A 27,366-nucleotide genomic window follows, 5' to 3' on the forward strand; every position below is an offset into this window, starting at 1 on the left:
ACAAAATACCCACGTCTAATCAATCTGCACACATTTGTCATAAGGATGAAGTTTTTGAGCTAGTGTAGCCCAGGTGTGTTCTGTCTCTTCTCCCTTTCCGACAGCAGGTCTGGAGGATGTTTACAGAGACAATGAATGGGAACGAACAAAAAAGATGTCTCTAACATCTTACAATGACTAATGGAGAGAGAAGTCACAGTCTAAACACACATAAGAAACAGAGACACCAAGAAAGATTGGGATATAGCAGAGAAAGAAAACAACTTTTTGCCACTCACCGTATAAAAGTAGCAGACCCTTTTAAACGACAGCCTCTTTTTCAGACTCATGGTCTTTCGGCGATGTGTGTCTGATCATATGGCGCAGCTCCCAACATGTAGAGACCCAACGCATTGACTAACCAATCCATTCCTCTCTTACACCTTAGACTGCACTCATTTCATTCCTCCACAGCAAGAGCCGACATGCTTTCCGAGCACAAGACAGACAGTCTTACTGACGAGGAAGTTCCATTCTGATTCTGTGCTGTAACTATGACAACCTCGACTCTGCAGACAGCGCCTGGGTTGCGAGCGAGAAATTCAGATGGGGAAGAATACGACGGGATTCTCTCGTTCCTCTCTTGCTCTCTTTGCTTGACCTGTGTAGTAACTAAAAAAACAGATGTCAGACTTGGTGATCTTTTTCAACGCCGACTAGCTCCTCTCTCTTTCTCTCCCTTAGAGGAATCAAGAAATGCTTACTCAACCGTTTCACCATCCCTGGCTCTGCCACAACTCAAATAAATCCTCCATTCAAGACAAAAGAAAGCACTCACTCCGGGCCTCCAACGGCACAGCACTGCGCTGCCACTTCAAATAATCATCCGTCTTAATTTCCCAACGTCTAAAAACACAGCCGGGGAACTCGGCAGCAAAGCTCTGCTGAGTTTCTTAGTGCTGTAAAAAATGTGGAATCCAAGAGGATGGACAGACCTCTGGAACGTCCTGCTGAAAGGCGTATTTTTGGAGGAAATTGAGGCACTGGGTAGTTGGAGAATGACGTAAGGTGAATGACCATGCCGTGAGAGTGGATGTTAATGAAAGGCAGGTTCTGGAGCGGGTCATATCAGAACAGAGAGAGAAAGTAATAAAAATATCCCAGAGCTGGAGGTACAAAGGCAGCGTTTGATACAAAACTCATGAGCTCGATTCAAAAATATGAGCGGCAAAATTGGCAATTTCCTGAGTAGAAGGGTGAAAAAGAAAGATCTTAAAAATACTTGGCAGATATATTTCAGAGAACAAAAAAATAGAGGACTATTAAAATTATGCTGTTTGGCTGCTGGTGAAAGATCATTAAGCGAGGTTTGTGAGCTTTATTTTTAGTATTTTGGGTGGGCTGTTTTTATCTTCCATCACAAAAGCCAAAAAACTGTTTGGCTACATTAAAATGATTTTTATATGATCTATAAGTTATAAATATGGAACACTTGTATATGGCTCTTTGTAAATCTAAAAAACAAAAACAAAAAAAAATCTTTTAAAAAAACTTTTAAATTAAAGCTGCTTCTCAAACATGTTTTATCTGATTTGCGCCTATAAAATTATTGTCTTAAATTAAATATTACAAATATTCCATTCCATAACTAGAATATACAAACCCGATTCCAAAAAAGTTGTGACACTGTACAAATTGTGAATAAAAACAGAATGCAATGATGTGGAAGTTTCAAATTTCAATATTTTATTCAGAATACAACATAGATGACATATCAAATGTTTAAACTGAGAAAATTTATAATTTTAAGGGAAAAAGAAGTTGATTTTAAATTTCATGGCATCAACACATCTCAAAAAAGTTGGGACAAGGCCATGTTTACCACTGTGTGGCATCCCCTCTTCTTTTTATAACAGTCTGCAAACGTCTGGGGACTGAGGAGACAAGTTGCTCAAGTTTAGGAATAGGAATGTTGTCCCATTCTTGTCTAATACAGGCTTCTAGTTGCTCCACTGTCTTAGGTCTTCTTTGTTGCATCTTCCTCTTTATGATGCACCAAATGTTTTCTATGGGTGAAAGATCTGGACTGCAGTCTGGCCATTTCAGTACCCGGATCCTTCTTCTACGCAGTGATGATGTTGTAATTGATGCAGTATGTGGTTTGGCATTGTCATGTTGGAAAATGCAAGGTCTTCCCTGAAAGAGACGACGTCTGGATGGGAGCATATGTTGTTATAGAACTAGGATATACCTTTCAGCATTGATGGTGCCTTTCCAGATGTGTAAGCTGCCCTTGCCACATGCACTCATGCAACCCCATACCATCAGAGATGCAGGCTTCTGAACTGAGCGCTGATAACAACTTGGGTTGTCCTTGTCCTCTTTAGTCCGGATGACATGGCGTCCCAGTTTTCCAAAAAGAATTTTTTTTGAACAAAGAACAAGTTTTGATTCGTCTGACCACAGAACAGTTTTCCACTTTGCCACAGTCCATTTTAAATGAGCCTTGGCCCAGAGAAAACGCCTGCGCTTCTGGATCATGTTTAGATATGGCTTCTTTTTTGACCTATGGAGTTTTAGCCGGCAACGGTGAATGGCATGGTGGATTGTGTTCACTGACAATGTTTTCTGGAAGTATTCCTGAGCCCATGTTGTGATTTCCATTACAGTAGCATTCCTGTATGTGATGTAGTGCCCGAAGATCACAGGCATCCAGTGTGGTTTTCCGGCCTTGACCCTTACGCACAGAGATTGTTCCAGATTTTCTGAATCTATGGATGATATTATGCACTGTAGATGATGATAACTTCAAACTCTTTGCAGTTTTTCTCTGAGAAACTCCTTTTTGATATTGCTCCACTATTTTTCGCCACAGCATTGGGGGAATTGGTGATCCTCTGCCCATCTTGACTTCTGAGAGACATTGCCACTCTGAGAGGCTCTTTTTATACCCAATCATGTTGCCAATTGACTTAATAAGTTGCAAATTGGTCCTCCAGCTGTTCCTTATATGTACATTTAACTTTTCTGGCCTCTTATTGCTACCTGTCCCAACTTTTTTGAATGTGTAGCTCTCATGAAATCCAAAATGAGCCAATATTTGACATGGCATTTCAAAATGTCTCACTTTCAACATTTGATATGTTATCTTTATTCTATTGTGAATAAAATATAAGTTTATGAGATTTGTAAATTATTACATTCCTTTTTTATTCACAGTTTGTACAGTGTCCCAACTTTTTTGGAATCAGGTTTGTATATGGAATATGTCAATGAATTATAATAAAAGCAAATATAATAACTCATATAAATTAATACAAATATAATTTTTATATATTTATAATTTAAAAGCTATTAAAAATAATTATTTTTTAAGTTTACGTATGCTGGGGAAAATAGCCGATTTTAGAACACATATTGTTTACACTTGTTGTGTATCTCCTAGCAATGAGGTGTGTGTTTCTGTGTAAGTTTTTACTCTCGGAAGAACTTGAAAGTCTGCTAGTGTGTAATTCTCAGGTATTTAGTGTATGACGTTCAGTTTTTCTCTGTCACCAATAACAAAGTATACGAGTATATGATTTTAAAAGGACATTTATTGAACTCGAGTTTCACATTAGTGAAATACAAGGTTCTGAGAGATGTTTGTTATGAACAGAGGACTGACAGTGCTTCAGATCACAGCTGACAACACTGCAAGTTCATATTCAAATGCATTGCTTGGCCCAGATCTTCACTCTAGTACTGTGGCACACATTTCAGATGGGGATGAGCTCTCTGAATCAGGGGATGCCCTGGTGCTCTCAAGAGAAAACCAATACATAATACTGAGTCAGATCTAAAGTCATTTGAATGCAGACCCACATTCCTCTTGGTTCTCATGACAGTCCTCTCTGGCTGTTCCCAGTAGGCATGAAGGCATTAACAGAGGTTCTCTCTTCCCTCTCGAACCAAGAGCAATGGAGCTTATGTGAGCTAAGCGGGCTGGCAAACAGACAGAACTCTATATAGAAACCCATCTCATCTGGGAATGTAAGAGGGCATTAAAAGCTTTTATATAATATTAATAATTATAATCACAGCATTGCCCCACACATGCTCTGGTGAGTTCAAATATTCTTTAAGTGTTAGATACACAACAATGTCAACTGTGATGATAATTCAATACATTGAGCTAAAAATAAGCTTGTTGAATACACCCTTTAGTCTTAATTAATTGATGTATTGTAGTGAATGCTAGATTTGTCAATATTTATATTAAAATGCTTTTTTTTCATTCATATAAAATAATTCCTTTATACATAAACGTGGATGACAAGCCTGATCGACACTGCAAAACACAAAAATTACATTTGGCAAGAAGAGAGATAAATAGCAAAAACAATATCATTGATGATGTGACACATTCAACAATGAATTATGTAAATATACTTGCTATTTACAAAAAGTAAAGTTTATAGCTGATTTCTTCATTAAAAGACAACATTGTCTCAATACTGCCCTCTGCTGTATCTTTCAACCCAGACACACAATCACTCATACACAAAATTATCAAATACTATGAATTAAAAAAAAAATTAAAATAATATATTACATAATACTTGCATATGCTTTACAAGGACTATATCTAATTATCTAAATGATATTTGGTGAAATTTAGAAGTTAAAGTTGACTTGGAAATAGAAAAGAGAAAACAAACAGAAAATCTAATGAACTTCTGTTCTAATTCTGGGTGAAATGCTTCTCTTCCAAAGAAAAAGAAAAAGAATGTCCTTTTCCCCAAACTTCAATAATCAATATGAACAAACCACTTCATTGTAATACCAAATGAGTTCACTCACAAAGTATTAATGTTTCACTCAACTTCCTTTATGACATCTGATTAATTATTTGACACTTTTTGATTAGTGTTCGTCTGTCTCAAAAGGGAGGGCAGCTTCATATGAAACGTTTGTTTTGTCTAAGCCTGTACAATTTCAACAATAAAACACTCAATACACAATTGAGGTGCGTGAGAGTGAAGACAAAGTCTCTTTAAAAATTCATAAATGACACCTGAATAACCACAAATAAACCTCAAATAATGCTAAAAGGAAAATTCCAAAAACATATGGCAAATACAGAAATCTTTCATCGGGAGCTAATAAGAATTCGATGACACCTGATTGGACAAATAAAGTCACATGGTTATCATAAGCAAGATGATTCGTGATCAAACCATAAAAGGTAAATGATATAATTACATGTCCAAATATCTTTCGTCTTGCTAATTTTAGCATACAATTACATCATTAAAAATATATATAAAAGCACAAAACATGTCAATGAATGGCATCAAAGGAGCATTCGATATGCAAATTCACTTGATAACCTGTCCCTCAGCACAGTTTTTAAACTAATTTGAGGTTTCAACAGACAAGGACCTGCATTCCACAGCAAGATCGCACAAGTACTTGTGCAAGTGGTGTTAAAATCCAAAGAGCGCCTCCTGATCACAACCATACTCTTAAATATTAACAGCAAACACAGACTCCTGCGATTGAAAACTGTCGGAGTGCATCCACAACCCTCCACCTCAACTAAAACACTCTGCCTCTAAACACAACATGACTTGACAGCTCAAACAAGCACACTAATCTGTACAAATGTGCATGTACAGGTACTCACTCCATCAGGATTGACGCTCAAAGTTGGCTCCATGTATGGCAGTGTTAGACTCCACAGTTGGACGTTAAATGACTCCACGCTCTGTAAACACATCCATCCACTGGCTGTGTCCAATACGGCATGTGTGAGCACACACAAGTGTGCAGTGAGTCCGTGTTCACAGTCTGTCCCTGTCACTATCTCTGCGTCTTGTGTCGTTTGATTCTCTGCCTCTCTCTCTCTCTCTCTGTATTTCCACCCACTCCGCTGTAATTCCTATTCCGCCCACAGAGCCCAGGGCTCACAGACAGAGATGCAGAGACACGCTCGCAAGTGGGAGTGAGTGAGTGTGTGTGCGTTCACACTCATATACTTCACAGAGGCGTGAGAAACAAGTCACACATGCATACACGCACAGAAATGTAAGAGCTTCACAGTGGGATTCTTCACGTTATTTACACAATGTGTTGTGTCACCTACTTAGTATGCCTTGAGCACAGCATCTGCTTAAAGAATAGAGCGTGAAAGAATCAGTGTGTGTGTGTGTGTGTGTGTGTGTGCGAGTGTGTGTTGTTGAACAATTAAGGGGGTTCAGCTTCCTGGCATGTGTTTATTTCAGTGTCTGTATAATTGCAGTTAATGTGCATAACGAAAAGTATCCGGAACGTTGAATTGTTAGTCTCAGTGTGTTTGTATGGATTTGTCTTGTTTGACAGGCACTATTAAAACATGAAACTGGTATGAAGAGCTACATTCTTCTACAAGTCCCAACCCTGTTATCTCCGTAAGCAGTGTTTAAGAATCTGAGGGGTCTGGGGTTTTTTTTGGACCCTGGAGCAAAGTAGTATCATCACTGTGATAAATCAGAATTTGTGACTGATGTGATGGTACATGCAGCTGAGTGTGTTTGACTCGGCCTCTGAGAGTTAAAAATGCACCATATTCCTCATGCTATTGATTGTACAATGCCCTAACATGAGGTTATACACCCATCTAGATGCATTGATATTATACAAACATTATGTTTGTAAAATACACTCACATACACCCAGAAACAAACACGCACAAACAGAGTGATTCTGAAAAACTCTTCTAAATCAGGCAGTCACAAGACCGGGAGTTGAGAGAAGTTTCTTTCTGGGTTGCATAATTATTAGGATTCTACCTTGTTTTCTAATCAAGCTTTTCAACAACAGGAAATCCAGTAATGCGTCGTTAATATTTATTTTAAGCCTTGCGGTGCACAACAAAACTGTATTTAGGTTCCAGTTTTCAGAATTAATATTATTTACATTTTTGTATCCACAATTCTAATGTTCAGTGTGTAATCTTATGATGATTTAACAATAATTTTTTGTTTTCAAACATGCATGACTTCATGTATGCTGTATATCTCCTCAATTCAATTTTTTGCAATCATTCAGGCCCATTGCCTCAAACACACAGCATGTATCAAACTACTCATACATGAATCCAACTTTCCTGTCACTAAACTGGTTGAGCAAAGTGTGCATACAGCATATCCGATTGTGCAATTTCATGTCCATCGTGCAACATAAAAACAGTATTATTTATGTAGTCGAGATTATTTAGACTCACATGTTCAAATCAGTAAAGTGATCAATTTCTTCACAAACCTTAGTCTGAGACTATACATGAAATGCATTCACAACCCTTTTTACTTCTGCAGTGTAATGACTTCAACCAAATATTCAACAAGAAATGTACTGAAGCACATCGAAAATACTTTGAAGTGTAAAAAATGTGTCTCTAAGTGGGCATCAGTAAACGTCTAAGGGGGCCTCAAGATAGCGTAATGATTTAAAATAACATAAAATAAGCATTAAAATAACTAAAAAAAGCAAGATTTTGGTTATTTTAATTCACCCCAGCAGAAACTTTGTTAAAGAACCAGGGTTTTCAATCTCTTTGAGTAAAGCTGGAGTTTAGCCTAATATAAAACATGTGATTTCTAGACCTGGAAGTCACTTAAACAAATACAGTCTTAAAACTACATAGGCACTCTTACAATAAATATATTTTTCTAGCTATAAGCTTTAAAAAAAATTTCATCAGGTAAAAATTGTGAGTAAAAATATTTTTAAAAATACTTTAAAAAGCACAATATGTATGATTTTTTAATTAAAATATCCGAAAGCCACTAGAACAATGTTATATATTTTGTTGACTAGTGTACTTAAATTATCCCAAATGTCAATAATGTTTAAATCAAGAGAAATCAGCTATTTTAACCAGTTTTATGGTCCATGTCTGTCACGCTGGTTTCAATAAGCAGGCAAAACAGCGCGTCTAAACATAGGAAAACTTTAATAAATGACATAGAAAACACTAAGAACAACGACATGGAAGGAAACCACACATACCACCTACAATGACCAACAGCACGCAAATGAAACACAAGCACTATATAAACAGGGAAGACTAGTGTAAGGGGATAAGGTAAATGGAAACACCTTGGAAACCTAATCAACATGAGAAACTACCAAAAACTACAAAACATGATATAAGGCAGGAAATAACTAATGTGTCCACAAACAGGGAATACATGACAATGTCATTACATCTCCTGTCAGTGACGTCATATCCACGCATGATCTCCGAAGAAACCATGAAAACACCAAAGACGCTTTAATATGTTATGCGTTTTATTAGACAGGTGAGCAACTGTTTGGATTCTTTTACTGACAGAAAACTAATCATTGTTATACAGTTCAACATGGATAATCTTATTGTTTGAATCTTGTTTTCTTGATTTATCGCGATGTTTGTACCATGCCTCAGAGACAATGCTATCTTTTAGCATAATCAGAAGAAGCTTTATTTGTAGTAACAGTAATACAGCATTGTTTCCAGCATACAACATATTTTAAAATTAACTGCATTCAATTTAGCAACACAAGTCATCCAGCTTTTATTAACATTCTGATACTGATCTAGTTTACTGAAATGTGCAACAAGTGTCTCATATCAGCCACCAAGCAAACGCGTTATAACACGTTATAACTTTCAACACACTCAGACGTATTGTAGTATGATTGTTTTGAGAAAGTAAAATAGTCCTGCGTTACCCCACAATTTTAATATGTCAGGTAAAGTGACCTTTAGGAGTTGTAATTCAGCTATTCGTGGCTATTTCATTACAATGAAAAAAATAATGTGAATTTAAGTGATTAAATGTTACTATAACAAAGTACAAGTTTAGGGACGAAGGAGGTGGACGTTAAACAACTTTAATCTTTAAACTTTAGTTATAAAATATGCATAAACAACAAAATGAAAGGAGTGGCTGCAGCCGACTGCAGCATATAAGCATGATAAAAACAGCAACAGTCCTGGGCTCAAGACCCACCCTGCTTCTTACCAAAATAATGTTAATAAAATAAAACATTAGCTCATCCATTAACATGATTTCCCGTCGGACTGCTTTCCATCAGCTATGGAGGTGAAGATGACAAATCCCATGATTCTAAGCTCATTCACGGCGTCATCGAGCTACGCCTTTGTTAATGTTTTGAAAAAGCGACCTCTAATGGCGAAACTTACATACTGTGCCTTTAAAATCACAAACAACTAGAAAAGCCATTAAGATTTGTGAATTTATTAAAAGATTGGGAAACTTGAAAAAACATTCAATGCTTAACACTTCTAAAAATCCTGAAATTTAATTTACAGAAACTAGGAGTGTCAGGCCATTGAATATTGCTGTGGAAAGCCATAGTGAAGCAAAATGATTCATCTTTGATGAAAGATTAAGATAACAATTTTCTTTAAAATCCTTCATAATACCAGATACGTGTATTTCAAGTTCACTTCCACGGTCGGTTTATGAAGAAGTCAGGAATCAGTCTCAGGAGTGCCATTCAGTTTAAATTATCCTTGTAAAATGAGTTTGTATTTAAAAATAAATTGTATTCGTGACTCTCAACGATAGTCACGATGAGTTTTGAATCGGGGGAGGGGGAATTTGTTGGCTCAGTGAGCAAACTAAAGGCTCGAAAGGCTGGCATGATGTCACACAGTGTTTGTGGGCATGAAGAGAAATGCCATCTCACCGGGTAAACACTCGCTGACAAGATAACTGCATAGCTCGCTTTCTTAAACATGATAGGCCAGCCAGAGAAAATGTGTGTGTGTACTGCAGAAGCCGATAATTAGTGCCTTTCCTGATGTTGTTTGTGTATGTTCATCTCAGAGCTTGAGAGTGTGTCACAGCATTTAAGGACAGTATTCAATTAGCATGTAATTTAAGAGCGTGTATGCAAGTTCATGCCTCGCTGCAGAAAGTGTGCGAGTTCGTAGCAGAGTCCCTGCTAACGAGAAGAATGCTGCTCAATGCTCATTAGCACACACACACACTCACTCTCACACTAATTACGGTGCTGCTTCACAAAGCGAGCTCTGTTCACACACAAGTGCTGCCGCCCTGCATATGTACAGCTCTGAGAAAAGAGACGAAGCCACCGGAAGACATGACAAAGAGATGAGAGGAAATAGAAAAGAGAGAGACTTCAGGAAAATAATAGTAGCAAAAGGGAAAAAAATATAAGACATTCAACCTTCATTTCCAAACACAGCATTATTACAGTTTCTGTCTTAAAAATCAATGCGTTTGTTAGCATTTGAACAGCATAGATGAAAATCTTCCTGCTCTTAAGACCGATGCTTTCTTGCTTCTACACCCAATACAACCCGCTTTATGCAGTCAGGCCAATGTTTGTTCCAGCCAGTCTAGAGGAAGCGTTTCATTCTTTTATCTTATCATGCCCGATCAACAATGTGACTGTCCCGTCAGAGTGGCACGGAAACTCACTTTCACGCTATGTGACTGGTAAAGAGGGATTTCTGCTCTTTAAAAGAGGAAGGATTTGATCATGAGACTAAACAAGTCCAAAAGAGTAACTGTTTTCTGGGATCAGTTACTCATTATTGACAAATCACTTATAATAGTGGACAAAGTTATAATAATAATTACCCACTAATAACCTTTCGAAAAAAAAGTAGATTTTTTTTAAAGTGTATTTATATATTTTTTTAACAATACCTATTTAATTAAAATTGAATATGCAGGATATTTTTATAATAACAGTAATATTTGATATACGTGACAGGTTTAGGGTCAGTAAGATTAAAAAACATTATTCAGCAAGAACTAATTAAATGTATTAAAAAAAACAATGAATACGACTAAAGAGTTCTATTTCAAATAAATACAATTTAATTCTGAACTTTCTATTCATCAATAAAAAAGATCCTAAAAATATGTAACATGAAGAAGAATTTTTTTAGCAGTTAATCAGCATATTACAATGATTTCTGAAGGATCATGTGACACTGAAGACTGGAGTAATGATGCTGAAAATTCACAGAAATTATAAATTATATAAGGAATATGCTATAGCAATGACAAAGTAACGGGTTCAATATCTAGGTAATGCATGATCTAATAAAATATATCTTGGTTTTGAACAAAGTCATTCCCAGGAAACTGGACTTTGAGGTTGATACAGCTCTGGTCCATTCTTAAAGGGTTAGTTCACCCCAAAATGAAATTTCTGTCATTAATTACTCACCCTCATGTCGTTCCAAACCCGTAAGACCTTCTTTCATCTTCGGAATACAAATGAAGATCTTTTTTAAGACAGAATGCTATCAGATTTCCTTGAATAATACACAAGAACAAACCTCTTACTGAAGCTCAAACGTGCTGTGTAACACACAAGAATGAACCACATTGGTTACAAAGCACATTTGAGCTTCCGAAAGAGGTTTGTTTTTGTGCCTTATTCAAGTTAGGTTGAACTTCTGCTTATGATCGCTGATCAATGTTTACATACGAGTAAAAGCCTAAAATAATTTTTTTCAAGCGATCGATTCTCTTCAGAAAATTTGGACTAAATCTCTCAATTCATATGGATTAGTTTTACAATCTCTTTATGAAATTTTTGAAGCGTCAAAGTGGTAGTTACAAAGGCATTCAATGGAAGGAAATCTGACAGCAATCTGTCATCAAAAATATCGTAATTTGTGTTCCGAAGATGAACAAAAGTCTTACAGGTGTGGAACAACATGAGGGTGAGTGATTAATGACAGAATTTTCATTTTGGGGTGAACTAACCCTTTAAATGTCTTTAGATTCTGTTTTGCCTGTTTTATTGACGGCCACTTCAACTCAACAAGCTCCATGATTTAGGCTACCATTTACAACACAATAGTGCGGAACGAGTTATGTACCAATGTTAAATACTTAGGGGTTACATTCATTGGCCCAGAACAAAGATTTTATGGGTAGGAACCACTTAATTTTACTCAGTCATTATGCTATACCAAGGAGGACTTTAGTAAGCCCCTCATCCTCTATGACAATGCTCATGGCTGTCCCACTTGACAATGGAGAAATGTTAATAGTGATATTTACCTTGACATGCACCACTTATCATTGCTGTGCTTCTGATAATAAATAATTTGTGAATGTTAACCACAGATTGATGTTCATTTAAAATAAGTTCAAGCTGACGTGTGCATTTAAGTGAAAAACTGTCACTGTGGTTGGTCAAGCAAAAACAACAGTTCCCCCCAAATCAAGCAGGTTGGCATGCTCAGAACAAAAAAGCAATGTTTCATAGCACCACAGATCAATACTGTTTACAATTTTCAGGCAAATCAGTGTACAAATGGCTTACTTATAGTTGTCTCTGCAAATCAAGCTGAAATAGAAGAAAATATGTCAAAAAAAAAAAAAACACACTTCAGCTTTAGTATTCCAAATTAAGCCAATAATTACAAAAAAAAAAAAAAAAAAAAAAAAAATATATATATATATATATATATATATATATATATATATATATATATATATATATATATATATATATATATATATATTATATATATAATATATATAATATATATAATATAATATATATATATATATAATATATATATATATATAATAATATAATATATATAATATATATATATATATATATATAATATATATATAATATAATATATATATAATATAATATATATATATTATAATATATATATATAAAATATATATATATATAAAATATATATAAAATATATATATATAAAATATATATATATATATAAAATATATATATATAAAATATATATATATATAAAATATATATATATAAAATATATATATATAAAATATATATATATATAAAATATATATATATATAATATATAAAATATATATATAAAATATATATATATAAAATATATATATATATATAAAATATATATATATATATAAAATATATATATATATATAAAATATATATATATAAAATATATAATATATATATATATATATAAAATATATAAAAAATATATAATATATATATATATATATAAAATATATAAAAATATATATATATATATATATATATATATATATATATATATATATATATATATATATACCATAACCACTAGCATGCTGGCTATCAGGCCAGACTGAGATGTGACGTGCTGCCAGTTTTTTCATGCCCCCGAGCGATCCCATCTGAAAATTACACCATCCATGTTTCACCGTCTCCTCCGTTGCCATGGAAATCTGCCGTCACCACACTTGTGTGCACGTCACATGACACGCGGATGCACTCTATCTCTTTGACTGCTGGGTCTAAAATTAAACTCACGTGTGCGAGTGTGACCATAGCCATTAATACACTGGAATACCCTCGCTGCGGTGTCAAATCTGTTCTACGGGCGCACAGCTGTTGTTTTGTAAATAAGGCCCCTAGAGTTCTAACGTCCAGAGGGTTGACTGTGTTTGTTTTTTTCAGTTTGCATGCATGTCTCTCGTCTCTGAAGTACAGCGTAGGTCACTCATTCCTTATGTAATCATTCCCAACCCTCCGATTGATAGGATCAGAATGCTGGGAAATTTTATAAGTGAGAATGAAAGAGAAAGACAGAGAAAAGTAGAGGTCTATGTCTGGAGAAAAAGAGAAGCATTTGAGGAACCTCACCTCAAGGTCATCGAGTGAGCGAGCCATACTGAGACGCTTGGAACGTCCAAAAGATCGCCTGCCAGAGGAACGCTGAGGAAAGCCCATCGTGATGCCTTTGAACCGTCCACCCTGAGAGAAACCGAGAGAAAGACATTAGTAACATAGACAACAATTTCCAATTTTTGTACTGGTGTTAGACCAATTATTTTCAATGCAGTTGTCCTCATTATACAACACATATTGTGATGTATACGTCAAGATTTACTATGTTACAATACATCATGATATTACAATTTGAATGCAACTAAATTTCCACCAGAATTATGTAGCAAACATTAATGTAAGTATGTGCTGCAGATCATTTCATCAGTTTGATTTTAGGTATCAAAAGAGGATACAGTTTGGTACATGACAATTAAAATTAACTTGGAACTCTTGGAAAATTAACTTGTTTTACCATAGTAATTTTTAAACTATTAGGCTACTAACAACTTCATCAATCTAAGTGTACATATTTATTTGATACTTGACCATATGGTTCTTCTAATCAGCTGTGGGCCCACTATTACCTAAAACTGTGTCCATTAATGCAGACTGTCTGTAATGATAAAGGATGGAGCAAGATTTGTTTTACAAACTTTAACGTTACATTAGTCATTCACGTTAGCGCTTGGCCAACATATGCACTTGTTATTGATACTGGTAATAATACAGTTCCCACATGTGCACCGCATTAAACTAGAAATATGTGACCCTGGACCACAAAACCAGTCATAAGGGTACATTTTTTGAAATTGAGATTTATACGGCATCTGAAAGATGAATAAATAAACTTTCCATTGATGTATGATTTGTTATGATAGGACAATATTTGGCCGAGATACAGCTATTTGAAAATCTGAGGGTTCAAAAAAAAATCTAAATATTGAGAAAATCGCCCATAAAGTTGTCCAAATGAAGTCCTTAGCAACACATATTACTTACAAAAATAATTTTTTGATTTATTTACAGTATGAAATTTACAAAAAATATTCATGGAACATGATCTTTGCATAATATTCTAATGATTTTGACCCATACACTCTAAGAAGAAAAGGTTCAAAAATGAACCTTTTGAGGTTCCTGGCGATTGCAACTGTGGGGGAACCTTAAAGGTTCATTTTTGAACCTTTTTAAAAAGGTTCTAATTGGAACCTTCACTTAAAGGTGCATTAAAGCCCATTAAGGTTCCATTTTGAACCTTTTCCTTTTAGATAGCAATAACATATATTAATAATAATTATTAAAATATAATATAAAATATACATTAACTATATGTCTTATATATAACTTGTATAACTATATCTTAATCCCATTTCAAAACATTGAATACAGAACACAATGATTGTCTATAAAATGTTTAATACATAAATATAAAATGTGAGCACAGGCACCAATGGACAGAGAAAAAAGGAAAATTGTTTGTTATCATTCAAATAAATAAATAAATAAACAATCAAATAAATAAATTCATTCATTAATCTATACATTTCCATCAACCTTTAACAGAATGTAGCTGAATATCTATCATTTTTATATTATTTTTAATAATTTAATTTTTAATTTATATATAATTTTTAAGATAATGTTTAAACAGGACATTTTTATTTTTCAAATAATGTTAAGAGTGTTTCTCGGCTTTGAAGCATATTCAAGGTTGAAGATTAAGTACATTGTCATTAGAATAACATGGTCATATGACCTGGTCATATCGTCTACTTCACAGACTTTCTCCCCTTGCATCATTATTTCTAAAACAGACCGCATCCAAGTGTAACCCGTGTGGCTCGCTTATGCCCAGCGTGATGTGCGGCCAGCGACACCGGGTATTAAAACTTGGTCTGCGTTGTGTTACGTTGTGTTGAATGAAGAGACAGACACGGGACAGCAAGCAGTCGATTCACTGGATCTTTTTACTGAGTAAAAGAGAAAAATAAGCAGCCTCAGATTGAGTGGCCCTTATATGACTCTCTTCCATCGAATCACATTTCAAAAGGGCGGAAGAAAACATGAACATAAGGAAAATAATATAGAAAACATACCTGTTTAACAGAGACAAATAAGCAGCCTCAGATCCAGTGGCCCTTATAACACTATAAAACAAATATGGTGCGCCTCCATTACCATGTGCTTGTTTCACATAAAAGACAGAAATATACCTCAAAGAATGTAAAATATCAAAAATAATCCCAAGGATAGATAAAACAGTACTTTACACATAAGTTTGGGTTGAAATAAAGATATAAAAGATATAATTAACATTAGGATTAAATAAAATTAACAGGATGACAAAAGAAACCTACCTCTTCCATCGAATCACATTTCAAAAGGGAAGAGGAGGAGACAGGACAGGAAATTAGGTCATACTGTGACCTCGCATCACTTAAAGGAGAAGCGCACCTTTAGATCAGGTATCATAAAACGTATATGAACAATTTTGTGTGAATTATAACAATATTTACTAGTATACTTTGTATACCTGTTACACAAGGCACATCCATTTACAGTATATACAGCACAGGGTTGGGTGTACGTGGTTCCTAAACAAGAAGAGAATAATGTTATATTCAATATAACATGTATGTATTCAATATAAACGTATTAAATGATACATAATTTCCATTATTATTTGCTTTTAAGTCACAATTTGAAACACAATTTTACTCACAACTGAGGTGACATTAAGGGCTGGATATCATGATAATATTTCCTTTGTGGAGTGATGTTTCATATAGTCTGTCCTCTCACTCTTTGTCCGTGTCATTTAGTCCTCTAAAAGGATTTGGTGATCATCAAGCATTTGGTTTTCATTTTATCCAAGTGGATCCCAACGCTGTAATCATCTTCTCCTGAATAAATCTACCCACAAAAATATGTCTGCTATTCTTAAAAAACTTAAGTTGATTCTGTCTGGGACACTTACCCCAACTGCCCTTGACCTCTTTTGATACACATCTTGGTCAGACAGATTGTCCATCTAAAAAAACAAAAGAAATATATTATTACGCAAGTGTGTAATTTTAGAGAATGGTGGAGAGTAAAAACAGTTCTCTATATTTCCAGGTCTCCAACAAGCGAACAATTAAACAAGGTGTGTTCAGCCATTGTTACAAAATACCAGTGCCCGGTTGCATAAAGAGAGTATTTTTTGGTGTTCCAGAAAAACAAAAATAAGGACTTAAATAGTGATGATGAGTGTGTCGAATCAGCGGTTCGGAGCGCCAAAGTCACATGATTTCAGCAGTTTGGTGGTTTGACGCGCAATCCGAATCATGATTCGACACGCTGATTCATAACGTTCTGAAGCTTAAAGGGGGTATAATGCTATATTCTGACTTATTTACACTGTTAAAGGGTTGGATTCTCATGCTAAACATGGCCAAAGTTTCAAAATACGAGTTGGACGAATGACGGAGTACTGTATTTCTGTGCCAAAAATACTACACCAGCTTCCTGCAGCAGTATTTTGAATTCGGCCATCACTAAATAAGTTGTTATTTAGTTTTTTTGGCACACCAAAAATATTCTCATGGCTTTATAATATTAATATTGAACCACTGTACACACATGAACTGATTTAAATGTGTTTTTAGTACATTAATGGATCTTGAGAGAGGAAATGTCATTGCTGGCTATGAAGGCCTCACTGAGCCATCGGATTTCAACTAAAATATCTTAATTTGCATTTCGAAGATTAATGAAGGTGTTACAGGTGTAGAACGGCATGAGGGTGAGTAATAAATGACATTATTTTCATTTTTGGGTGAACTAACCCTTTAAGGTGCTTTATGCAACCGGGCACAGATAAGAGACAAGACTGGAAGAGTGTATGTAAGAACATGTCAAAGAGCCCTTCAGTTTATATATATTAGCCATGTAAGTGAAAAGGTGTTATTTCATTTGGCATACTTACATCTACAATACTTGCCAAATTTTTAGTGTCACAAGTCCTTGGACCCTTGGTAAAATACCCCATTTCCTTACTTTGCTAAACCTGCTACGAATTTAATTTAGTCTTTCAATACCAGTCAAATGTGATCTTTCTTGAATTAGTTTTTAAGCATCTCATGCCATGTGTCGCTTACCTGGTTCCTTACCTGTTCGTCTCATAATTGAGATCCCTCACTTTCATCATCCTTTGTCTTCAGTCCAGACCAATCCGCTCACCATCATCTACAAATACAAAGAGACTGTTATCATCCAGCTAAGTTCATTCAACCTGTCATCATTCAATCTACTAACCTGTTTATTCTCCCCATCTCTGCCACCTGCAATAATAAACCTTTGTGAACTGTATTACCTCTGTTGTCTCCTTCTGTCCGTGACACCATGACTCCTTTAAAAATAATATTATGTAAAATACTATAAAAGGTTTTATGAAACTGCAGGGCTCTTTGACACGTTCTTACATACACTCTTCCAGTCTTGTCACTTGTCACCAGGGCTAAACTAACCTTGTTGTATTGTTTGCTTGCTTTACCTGAAATTAAAGAAAGGCAATTTTAACCTCCATCTTTCTTTAAAATTATGCACTTACCTGTACTTCACTGTTGGAATTATGTGCACATCTGATCAAACAGATTATTTTTTAACTCCATTTGCTTTGTGATAAAAAAAGTAATAAATACATTTTATAAAGAAAAAAAATCTCCACTCTCCTTAAGTTTTTTTTGTATTGCTAGTGGGGTAGCTGATAAATTTCTGGTCACCCTGTTTGAGCAATACGTTGTGTTGAGATTGATCCATGTGAAATACCAAATCAAGTCCTACAAAAAAACAAAAAACTGCAGAGAGGTGCATGTTATAATGGTACTACTAACAGCTCAGTAATTTGTAATGATAGCAATATAGTTTAGCTAAAAGTATGTGGAAACCTAACCATCACACCTATACAAGTTGATGGGCATCCCATTCCAAAACGGGAATGCAATATAAGTTTAAAGCAATGTAAGTTGTTTTGGATAACAGTGTCAACTAAATACATACATGTGAGAAAATGCTAGTCACTGAATTCTTCAGTACAACCTATTAAGTATTTAAAAAATGTAAATAATAATTAATAGAGGTGTCCACATACTTTTTTAAAACTTTAAGAGTAGATGTAATAAACTTACACATGAATGGTGTTTGTGGTCTTGGTAGGCATCTCAGTCTTTAGGTTTTCTTCTAATCTTATGAATTTAACTTGATCCTTCAATTTAGGGAATATTTTAGGTATCATAGTTTTCAGTTAGGTTCATTCAAGTGTCCGCATCAATTCCATTGTCTGTTAAAACAACAGGATTCAATAGGAGAATGTCATATCTTCTTAATTGTGAAAATGTCTGTTTTGCTGCAATGGGGAAGTTAAACAGAGTGTGCATTTTTGTGAGATAAACCTTGAAATGTAGGGATGATCACCTGGAAACTGTTGCCATCAACCAGTCAGCCACATGGATTTTCCAGTGAATCAGCTCTGAGCTCATTCTTGCCTCTATATGCAGAGAAATATTGCAATTTAGAAAACAATGCGTTATAAAATATGAATAAAAATAAACTTTTCATTTTTACTAAATTCTCTCTCTCTCTCTCTCTCTCTCTCGAGCGCGCGAGCAAACACACGCGCACACACAGTAAGGATAAAAAACGGGGAAATATCTTGAAATAGTACATGTGGGAAAGGTGTAGTAAGTGGTACACCCGGAATTATTTCTCCAGGCCGTTAAATTGACAATATTGTGGCCGAATTAACACGACGTGTCTGCTTAGGCCCGTCGTCATTTATTCATTATCACACACCTTAAAGTTTATGACATTAAATAGGTGTTTCATAGCTTTTCAAAAAGTTAATAGTTTATTTGAGACGTTATGTTGTCTTACCTCAGATTTTTGTGTCGTTCCGCTCAGTCCCACTCGGGCCCGCTGCTGCCGCTTCAACATTTGTAACGGTTTTTTCCACGTGACCACTGACATCATTGCGCGAGAGAGACTTGTGGAGATTCAGTGCATTGCGTTGCGTACCAAAGCCCAGATGAAAACATTTAAAGCATTTTGAAGGATTTGCTTATTCATGCTTAAAAACGAAACAATATTAATAATCTCGTTTACTTTTAGTGAAAATAATGTACTTTTGAATTGCTAGTTATTTGTCAGTATTCTTATTTTGTAAAAACATTTAGGCACAAGCAATCTCAGCACAATGATTAACAACAGCTGTAGTAAAAGCAATAGTAGTAGTAGTAGTAGTAATGATAATAATAAACTAAATAAAGAAAAAAATAATCTTCCTGATGAAACCTTACACAATACAATTATGAAATGTTTTCTAAAACATGAGCTAATAACAAAGTAGATAAAGTTGGAACAGAAGGAGAGATGAAACACGTAAAATAAATTGCCTGTGCATCACACTTTACTCATGATTTTTGCTCTAAAACTGCATAGTGTCCTTTTCAATTGGGGAATATTTTTTCGGTTGTCTAAGCGAAAGATATTGAACACAGTCTATTTTTAGGGCTAAGAATTTCACGTCACCTCTCCATTTAACATTGAACAGCTTCTTGTCCATTTATGAATGTAAAACTGAATTTTTATTCTTGGTCTTCTTAGTTTATGCTTTAAAAATGGACAAAAAACATGGTGTCTTTCAATGTTATGATGCAATTTATAGAAATGTGCGGGGAGGTCGGGGGGTACAGATGAAACACTGTATCGACTGTACACTCCAATCATATTAGAAAAGGTTCATAAACGAACCTTAACTATACACAGGTTCTAATATGAACCCTGTTACCACAACAAAGGTTCTAAAAAGAACTTCCAAATAACCAGTTTACCTGTAAGTTCAACTTTGAACCTTTTTGATAGTTAGAAGTTCATATTTGCACTGTAAAGTTCTTTATTGAACTCCAAAGGTTCGACCTCTTCTAAGAGTGTACAATGTATTGTTGACTATTGCTACAAATATACCTGTGCTACTTATGACTAGTTTTGTGGTCCAGTGTCACATTTACACATCGATTTGTTGATGGACATACACTTGTTAATGCTGATGGTGAAGAATTACAGTTGTAACATCTCATATTGTACGTCAAACTGAGCAGCGGAAACATCCTGCTCAAGCCGTCCGGGTTGACTAACTAGTTCTTTCCAATCTTTCATCATCGGACTCGTGCTATGGTAAAATTGATCCCATTGTTACGGTCTTCACAGTGTGTACAATCGCTGAGCTTTAGGAGGGCTCCGGAGCTGAATCAGTTATGGTAATGAACGTTCCGATATGGTAATGGCTGTTAAGAAGTTGACCAATCACAACAGGCTTGGCAATATGACCAATCAGAGCAGAGTAGGCTCTCTGAAAGGAGAGGTTTAAAGAGGCTGAATCATTGGACGAGTCGTTTGAGAATCATTGAAAAATGTGGTGATGTGCAATGTATTTTATGTGAAAATTAAAGTGTTTTTTGACCTTTGATGCATGTAAACCTGTTGTAGGAGACCTCCCAAACAAAATGAGGTACCTTTAAAATAGCAGGGGCACTTTAAATTTATCAAAGGTCTGAAATTATTACAAAAATCTTTTCATTCATCAATTAATCCTGGGGGGAAAAAATCCACAAAATTATTAAGCAGCACAACAGTTGTCAATAATAATAAATGTTTCTTTAGCACCAAATCAGCATATTAGAATGATTTCTAAAGGATGATATATAATGATATAGTTGATTCAAGATTGTTCATCAGACCTCTATACAATCTGCATCCTTCATCCAAATTTCTGCACACACACATGAGAGTCTGGTGGTCAGGCTGAATCGCAGCTCATAATCATATCACAGTGTCCATCTACCAAAACTGTCTCTTGAGAAATGTTAAGTGATGAGTGCTTTGTCTTCCTCTCTCTATTTTTGAAAAGGACAGCAACTTTCCTCATCTACTCCAAGGGTGAAGTACACAGAGGAACCAGTAAACAACTGTCCTCGCACTGTTTGATTTCATTGTGGTGATAGCACAGGATCACATGAACAGACACAGTGTTTGCTCACTCCCTTAGGGAAATGAGTGTGCTTTTTATGTTTGCGCAATAAAAAAATAAAATAACTGTGTGAAGTTTACCATTCTGTTTCTTTTGTCACCAAAAAGATTTTTATGAGGATTTCCCACTAAGGTTTTTAATTTAATTGTGATGTTTGTGTCACTAGCATCACTACGGAAGAGGATTAGGGCCAAGCAATAATACAAAAATAAAACCATCTTGAGATTAAAGTTGCTAAATTTCGAGAAAAAAGCTGAAATAAAATGTTGAGAAACTCATTAAATTATGAGAATAAAGTCATTAAATTACGAGAAAAAAGTCATTAAATTATGAGAACAAATTCGTTAAATTACGAATTTGTTCTCATAATTTAATGACTTTTTTCTCGTAATTTAATGACTTTATTCTCAACATTTTATCTTGACTTTTTTCTCTAAATTTAACGACATTTTTCTCAATTTAACGAATTTGTTCTTGTAATTTAACAACTTTTTTCTTGTAATTTAATGACTTTATTCTCAACATTTTATCTCGACTTTTTTCTCGAAATTTAACGACCTTTTTCTCATAATTTAATGAGTTTATTCTCAACATTTTATCTCAACTTTTTTCTTGAAATTTAACAGCATTTTTCTCATAATTTAATAAGTTTATTCTCAACATTTTATCTCAACTTTTTTCTTGAAATTTAACGGCATTTTTCTCATAATTTAATGAATTTGTTCTCGTAATTTAACAACTTTTTTCTCATAATATAATGACTTTATTCTCAACATTTTATCTCAACTTTTTTCTCGAAATTTAACAACATTTTTCTCAATTTAACGAATTTGTTCTTGTAATTTAACAACTTTTTTCTTGTAATTTAATGACTTTATTCTCAACATTTTATCTCGACTTTTTTCTCGAAATTTAACGACCTTTTTCTCATAATTTAATGACTTTATTCTCAACATTTTATCTCGACTTTTTTCTTGAAATTTAACGAGTTTTTTTCTCATAATTTAATGAATTTGTTCTCGTAATTTAACAACGTTTTTCTCATAATTTAATGACTTTATTCTCAACATTTTATCTCAACTTTTTTCTCGAAATTTAACGACATTTTTCTCATAATTTAATTAATTTGTTCTCGTAATTTAACAACTTTTTTCTCATAATTTAATGACTTTATTCTCAACATTTTATCTCAACTTTTTTCTCGAAATTTAACGACATTTTTCTCATAATTTAATGAATTTGTTCTCGTAATTTAACGAGGTTTTTTTTTGTAATTTAACAAGTTTATTCTCAACATTTTATCTCGACTTTTTTCTTGAAATTTAACGAGTTTTTTTCTCATAATTTAATGAGTTTATTCTCAACATTATATCTCAACTTTTTTCTCGAAATTTAACGAGTTTTTTTCTCGTAATTTAATGAGTTTATTCTCAACATTTTATCTCGACTTTTTTTTAACAACTTTAATCTCGAGATGGTTTTATTTTTTTATTATTGCTTGGCCCTAATCCTCTTCCGTACATCACCACACAGTATTGCTAAAATAACAAAATAAAATTGAATGCTTGAAATAAAATTTAAGTAATGCTTGAATGTGTAAAACTTCCTTTGTCTATTTGTTAATAATATAGTGACAAACTTTCTTTTGGTCAATGCAGCAAATTTGTGTGGCCAAATTGATCTAGTAATCTGCAAGGGGAAATCTTTTGCCCTCATGCAAAATTTTTGATAGCGTGGATTCCTACTGAAATGACTGAATGTCGCCAACAAAAATGCGCCAAACCACGGAAAATGTGATTGCACTGTGCAAAAGGCAATTTACTCTCCCTCATGTCAATCCAAACCTGTATGACTTACTTTCTTCTATGAAACACAAAAGAGGATATTTTGAAAAATCTTGGTACTCAAACTTCATGACTACTGACTACCAATTTATGGAAATAAAAATACTGAGACCGAAAGTAAGTCATACAGGTTTGCAACACCTTGAGGGTGAGTAAATGATAACAGAATTTTCTTTTTTGGGTGAACTATCCCTTTAAATCTGAGTTTTTTTTTTGCCAATTTTATAATGTACCAGGTGCAAAGTCTCATAGGAAAATATTTACACATTCTCAACACATTTAATTGGTATAAAAGAAAGTATATTTAATACATAAAAATACACACATCAGCATTAACCCTAATCAATTCTGTAAATACTCGATGACGCGACACCATGTCATGTTTTATGATCAGAGAAAGCTCAACAGCAACACCAGACACCAGAAACAGAAGGATGAATGTACAAAGATGGGCAAACTATTTGTCAGGCAGTCAGACAGGGACACAGACTGATAGAGGGATAATTTTCATAGGCTAAAGTTTAGAGACTGATTGTGCAGATGACAAGAGCAGCATAATCAAATGGTCTCCTGTGTTGCCTAGAAACACTGAGAACTGTGTTCAGGCTCATCATTATGACACATCAAGTGCTAACAAACATATGCACACACACACAAATATGCCAGCACAAGTGACTACATGCACATGGGGGTCAGGGCAGTACATACTTTAGCTATGCACATATATGTTTCCACATTTAAAGGGATAGTTCACCCAAAAATTAAAACTCTGTCATGATTTACTCACCCATGTTGTTCCAAACCTGGAAACCAAGACTTGTTTCTAATCAAACAGTTTTGGTGACCAATGACTTCCATTTTGGGAAAATATATTCTTTCATGTTCCGCAGAAGAAAGATACAGGTATGGAACAACAATGAGTACACAATGACAGAATTTAAATTTTTGGTGAACTATCTCTCTAAGGCTGACAAAAAAGGAAATTTGCATAATATCTCTCTCCATCACAAGCATGCAAAGACACACACACACGCGCACCTATGACGCACATATCATAAAAGGAAACCTTAGAGAATCTGGAGAGGACAAATGATCAGTGCTATGGGAACATATGGGCCCTTAAATAAAATATATGACAGTTAAGAACTATAATGTGTAGGATGTAACTGTTTGAACTTAAAGTCATTATGACAAAATTGGCCATTCTTTTTTTTTTTTTTTTTTTTACATTGCAGTATGTATTATAAATGATTTATCTGTGCACTTCATTATTTAAATGAATGTGCCCAAATACATTTTAATCAAAATGACTTCCCCTCCCTCTTTCAGCGACATCCTTTCTCTTGTGAAGCATGTACTGGAGTGAGGGCGGGACCACCTGTCACTCCTATGACATCACAGCAATGGCAAACAACAATGATCCAATGGATTCCCCATGGACAAAATCAAATCCTGCCATACATTTTTCTTGTCCGAGAAGCCGTTTCACTCAGATACACTTCACAATGTGGAAGAAAAGCCCACTAAACTTCCATTTCATGCCGACTTTAAAGAAGAGGAAAAACTAAAGAATCAATCAAAAATTCAAAGAAAACAAAAAGGCTGCTTTTGTATTCCAGTCCTTACATTCTGCATCCTTTCTGAGTACCTGGATACTAGACACCCATATTGGGTATCATTAAAAACACCATCAGTCATGTAACATGAGTGACCGACTCTTCACAGACCGATGGTTTCCATGGCAATTAAGCAACGGGAGTTGTGAACTAATCTAAAGGAAATATCGTGGACTAAACTACGTTCCTTGGATGAATTTTTCAGGCAGTTTCTGAAAAGAAGCATAAAGCTGTCAACATGGGTTTTGGAACACAACACTAAATGTTCCAGATGTTAGCAGGAGCTGCTCTTTGTGTGTGTGTGTGTGTGTGTGTGTGTGTGTGTAGTACTTGGGAGTTGAATCCTACACTCTAAAAAATGCTGGGTTAAAAACAACCCAAGTTGGGTTGAAAATGGACAAACCCAGTGAATGGATGAACCCAGCGGTTGGGTTAAATGTTTGCCTGACCCGCTGGGTAGTTTTATTTAAACCAACTATTATTTAAAAATTGCTATATGGCTAGCTTAAAATGAACCCAAAATAGTTGGGAAATTAAAAACCAGATGCAATTAGAGACAACAAGGTGAATGTTTATTAATAAGCTTTAATTTTTTATTAATATAAATTTAATAGTTTATTAATATAAATGTATTAACAAGCAATTTAATAAATGTTTATTGTTTAATAATTATTCATTGAACATTAATAAATGTTCATTTCCAACATACTTTGGGTTAATTTTATTTAAGCAATACAGTAATTTTTAAACAATAGTTGAGTTAAATAAAACTACCCAGCAGGTTGGGCAAACATTTAACCCTACCGCTGGGTTAAAACAACCCAATTTTTGTCCAATTGTCCATTTTCAACCCAACTTGTGTTGTTTTTAATCCAGCATTTTTTAGAGTGTAGGAGAAATAAAATATTTTATATATTTTATATATATATATATATATATACACACTTCAAAAGACTAATGAAGAGAAAAAAAAACACAGAAACATGAGGCTCATATGACTATGCTTACATCAGCACAGCCTAAAAGCTCAAAAAGAGTGAATGGTACAAACAAGCTGAAAAGTCTCACATTCTGTCCTCTTTTTTGATTTCATTTCATATCACAATTTTACCTATTGATTTAATGATCATTCTATAACTTACGTTTTTTTTACTTTACACATTCTTTCTCTATCTCTCTCCCCTCTTAAGGTGCAGTCTCAGGATTGAGATAACATCATGGATTCCTGTGGGGAGCAGGGCCGTACTGTGCGCTGCAACTTATCAGGGAGGAGCTATCTTTGAGGAGCTCTGAGGAGCTATCTTTCCTGTTTACTTCATCCATGAGGAGGGGATGACAAAACATACCAAGAAATGTTACGAAAAAAGCATCATCTATCTGTTTATCTGTTTCATAACCATCGAAAAACTATCCCGCTCTATGTAGGACTGTGAAGCAAAGCTTTCACAGTAAGATTACAATCCGACACTCACTGCACATAAGTACTTATATAATCAAAACCATAAACATCTTGATCTTTTATGATAAAACAACACTCCACAAGGATGTTTAAGTATTAAGGCCCGTTCACACCAAGAAAGACAACTATAACTATATTAGTGGACGATATATGCTCTGATTAGTATAAGTATGCGCTGCAGCTTTGTTGTCTGTCGCTTTACATGCTTTATAGTTCTTAAAGCAGAAGTGATTCCGATTGGCCGTCGATGTTTTTATCAATCATCAGCTGGAAAAAAAATTGTTCTGTGAGTGTTTCCAACAATATTGTTTCTCTGTGCTGTTATTGGTATAGTTGTGGTGTGGACTCTGCTATTCTTTTACATTTAGAAAAAGTTTTAGAACTATATCTTTATCATTATGTTTATCATATTTTGGTCATGATTCAGAAGAAAGTGAGATCTTTGACAACTTTTCTGTACCGCCCCTCTCAAGTCTTGACATGACTTAAGTGGAATTCACCATACATAAGTCTCACAGTTGTTCTGCACATGCTCAGTACTCATTGTGTGTAGTTTACAAATAATATGAACATGAAATTGTGAACAATTCTTGTACATACAGTGGGCCTATTTTTGTAATGACTTTCAGCCAATGGTGTCATTGTGATTTTTAATGTATGTATGAAGTCAGTTGTATGCATTACAATAACTAGACAAGAAGGTGTCGCAACCATTTCATTATTTTGAACAATATATTTACTGTATAATAATTTGAAATAATGTAT

General features: G+C 34.5%; 1 protein-coding gene and 1 long non-coding RNA gene across 12 annotated transcripts in view; both read right to left on the reverse strand.

Annotated features, from left to right (window-relative positions):
• Window positions 1–27,366, reverse strand: part of rgs12b (regulator of G protein signaling 12b) — a 54,723-nt gene that overhangs the window by 21,058 nt on the left and 6,299 nt on the right. For all 5 annotated transcript variants that reach the window (XM_067405348.1, XM_067405349.1, XM_067405351.1 and 2 more), the window contains one exon: window positions 13,651–13,761. In XM_067405348.1, coding sequence (XP_067261449.1) covers window positions 13,651–13,761 — 111 coding nt within the window. The remainder of the gene's footprint in view (window positions 1–13,650; window positions 13,762–27,366) is intronic.
• Window positions 14,800–21,155, reverse strand: LOC137033174 (uncharacterized). 7 transcript variants are annotated; one of them, XR_010896830.1, is made up of 9 exons: window positions 19,531–21,155; window positions 19,072–19,144; window positions 17,757–18,937; window positions 16,595–16,648; window positions 16,340–16,504; window positions 16,151–16,211; window positions 15,975–16,053; window positions 15,714–15,764; window positions 14,800–15,587 (listed from the first exon to the last, which is right to left on the reverse strand). It is a non-coding gene; the product is annotated as an uncharacterized lncRNA (long non-coding RNA). The 7 variants fall into 7 exon arrangements; XR_010896828.1 differs by having other exon boundaries at window positions 14,801–15,587; window positions 17,769–18,937; window positions 19,531–21,154; XR_010896826.1 differs by having other exon boundaries at window positions 14,807–15,587; window positions 16,340–16,648; window positions 17,769–18,455; window positions 18,786–18,937; window positions 19,531–21,151.

The sequence above is a fragment of the Chanodichthys erythropterus genome, chromosome 12, assembly GCF_024489055.1.
Source record: "Chanodichthys erythropterus isolate Z2021 chromosome 12, ASM2448905v1, whole genome shotgun sequence".
NCBI classification, from domain to species: Eukaryota; Metazoa; Chordata; class Actinopteri; order Cypriniformes; family Xenocyprididae; genus Chanodichthys; species Chanodichthys erythropterus.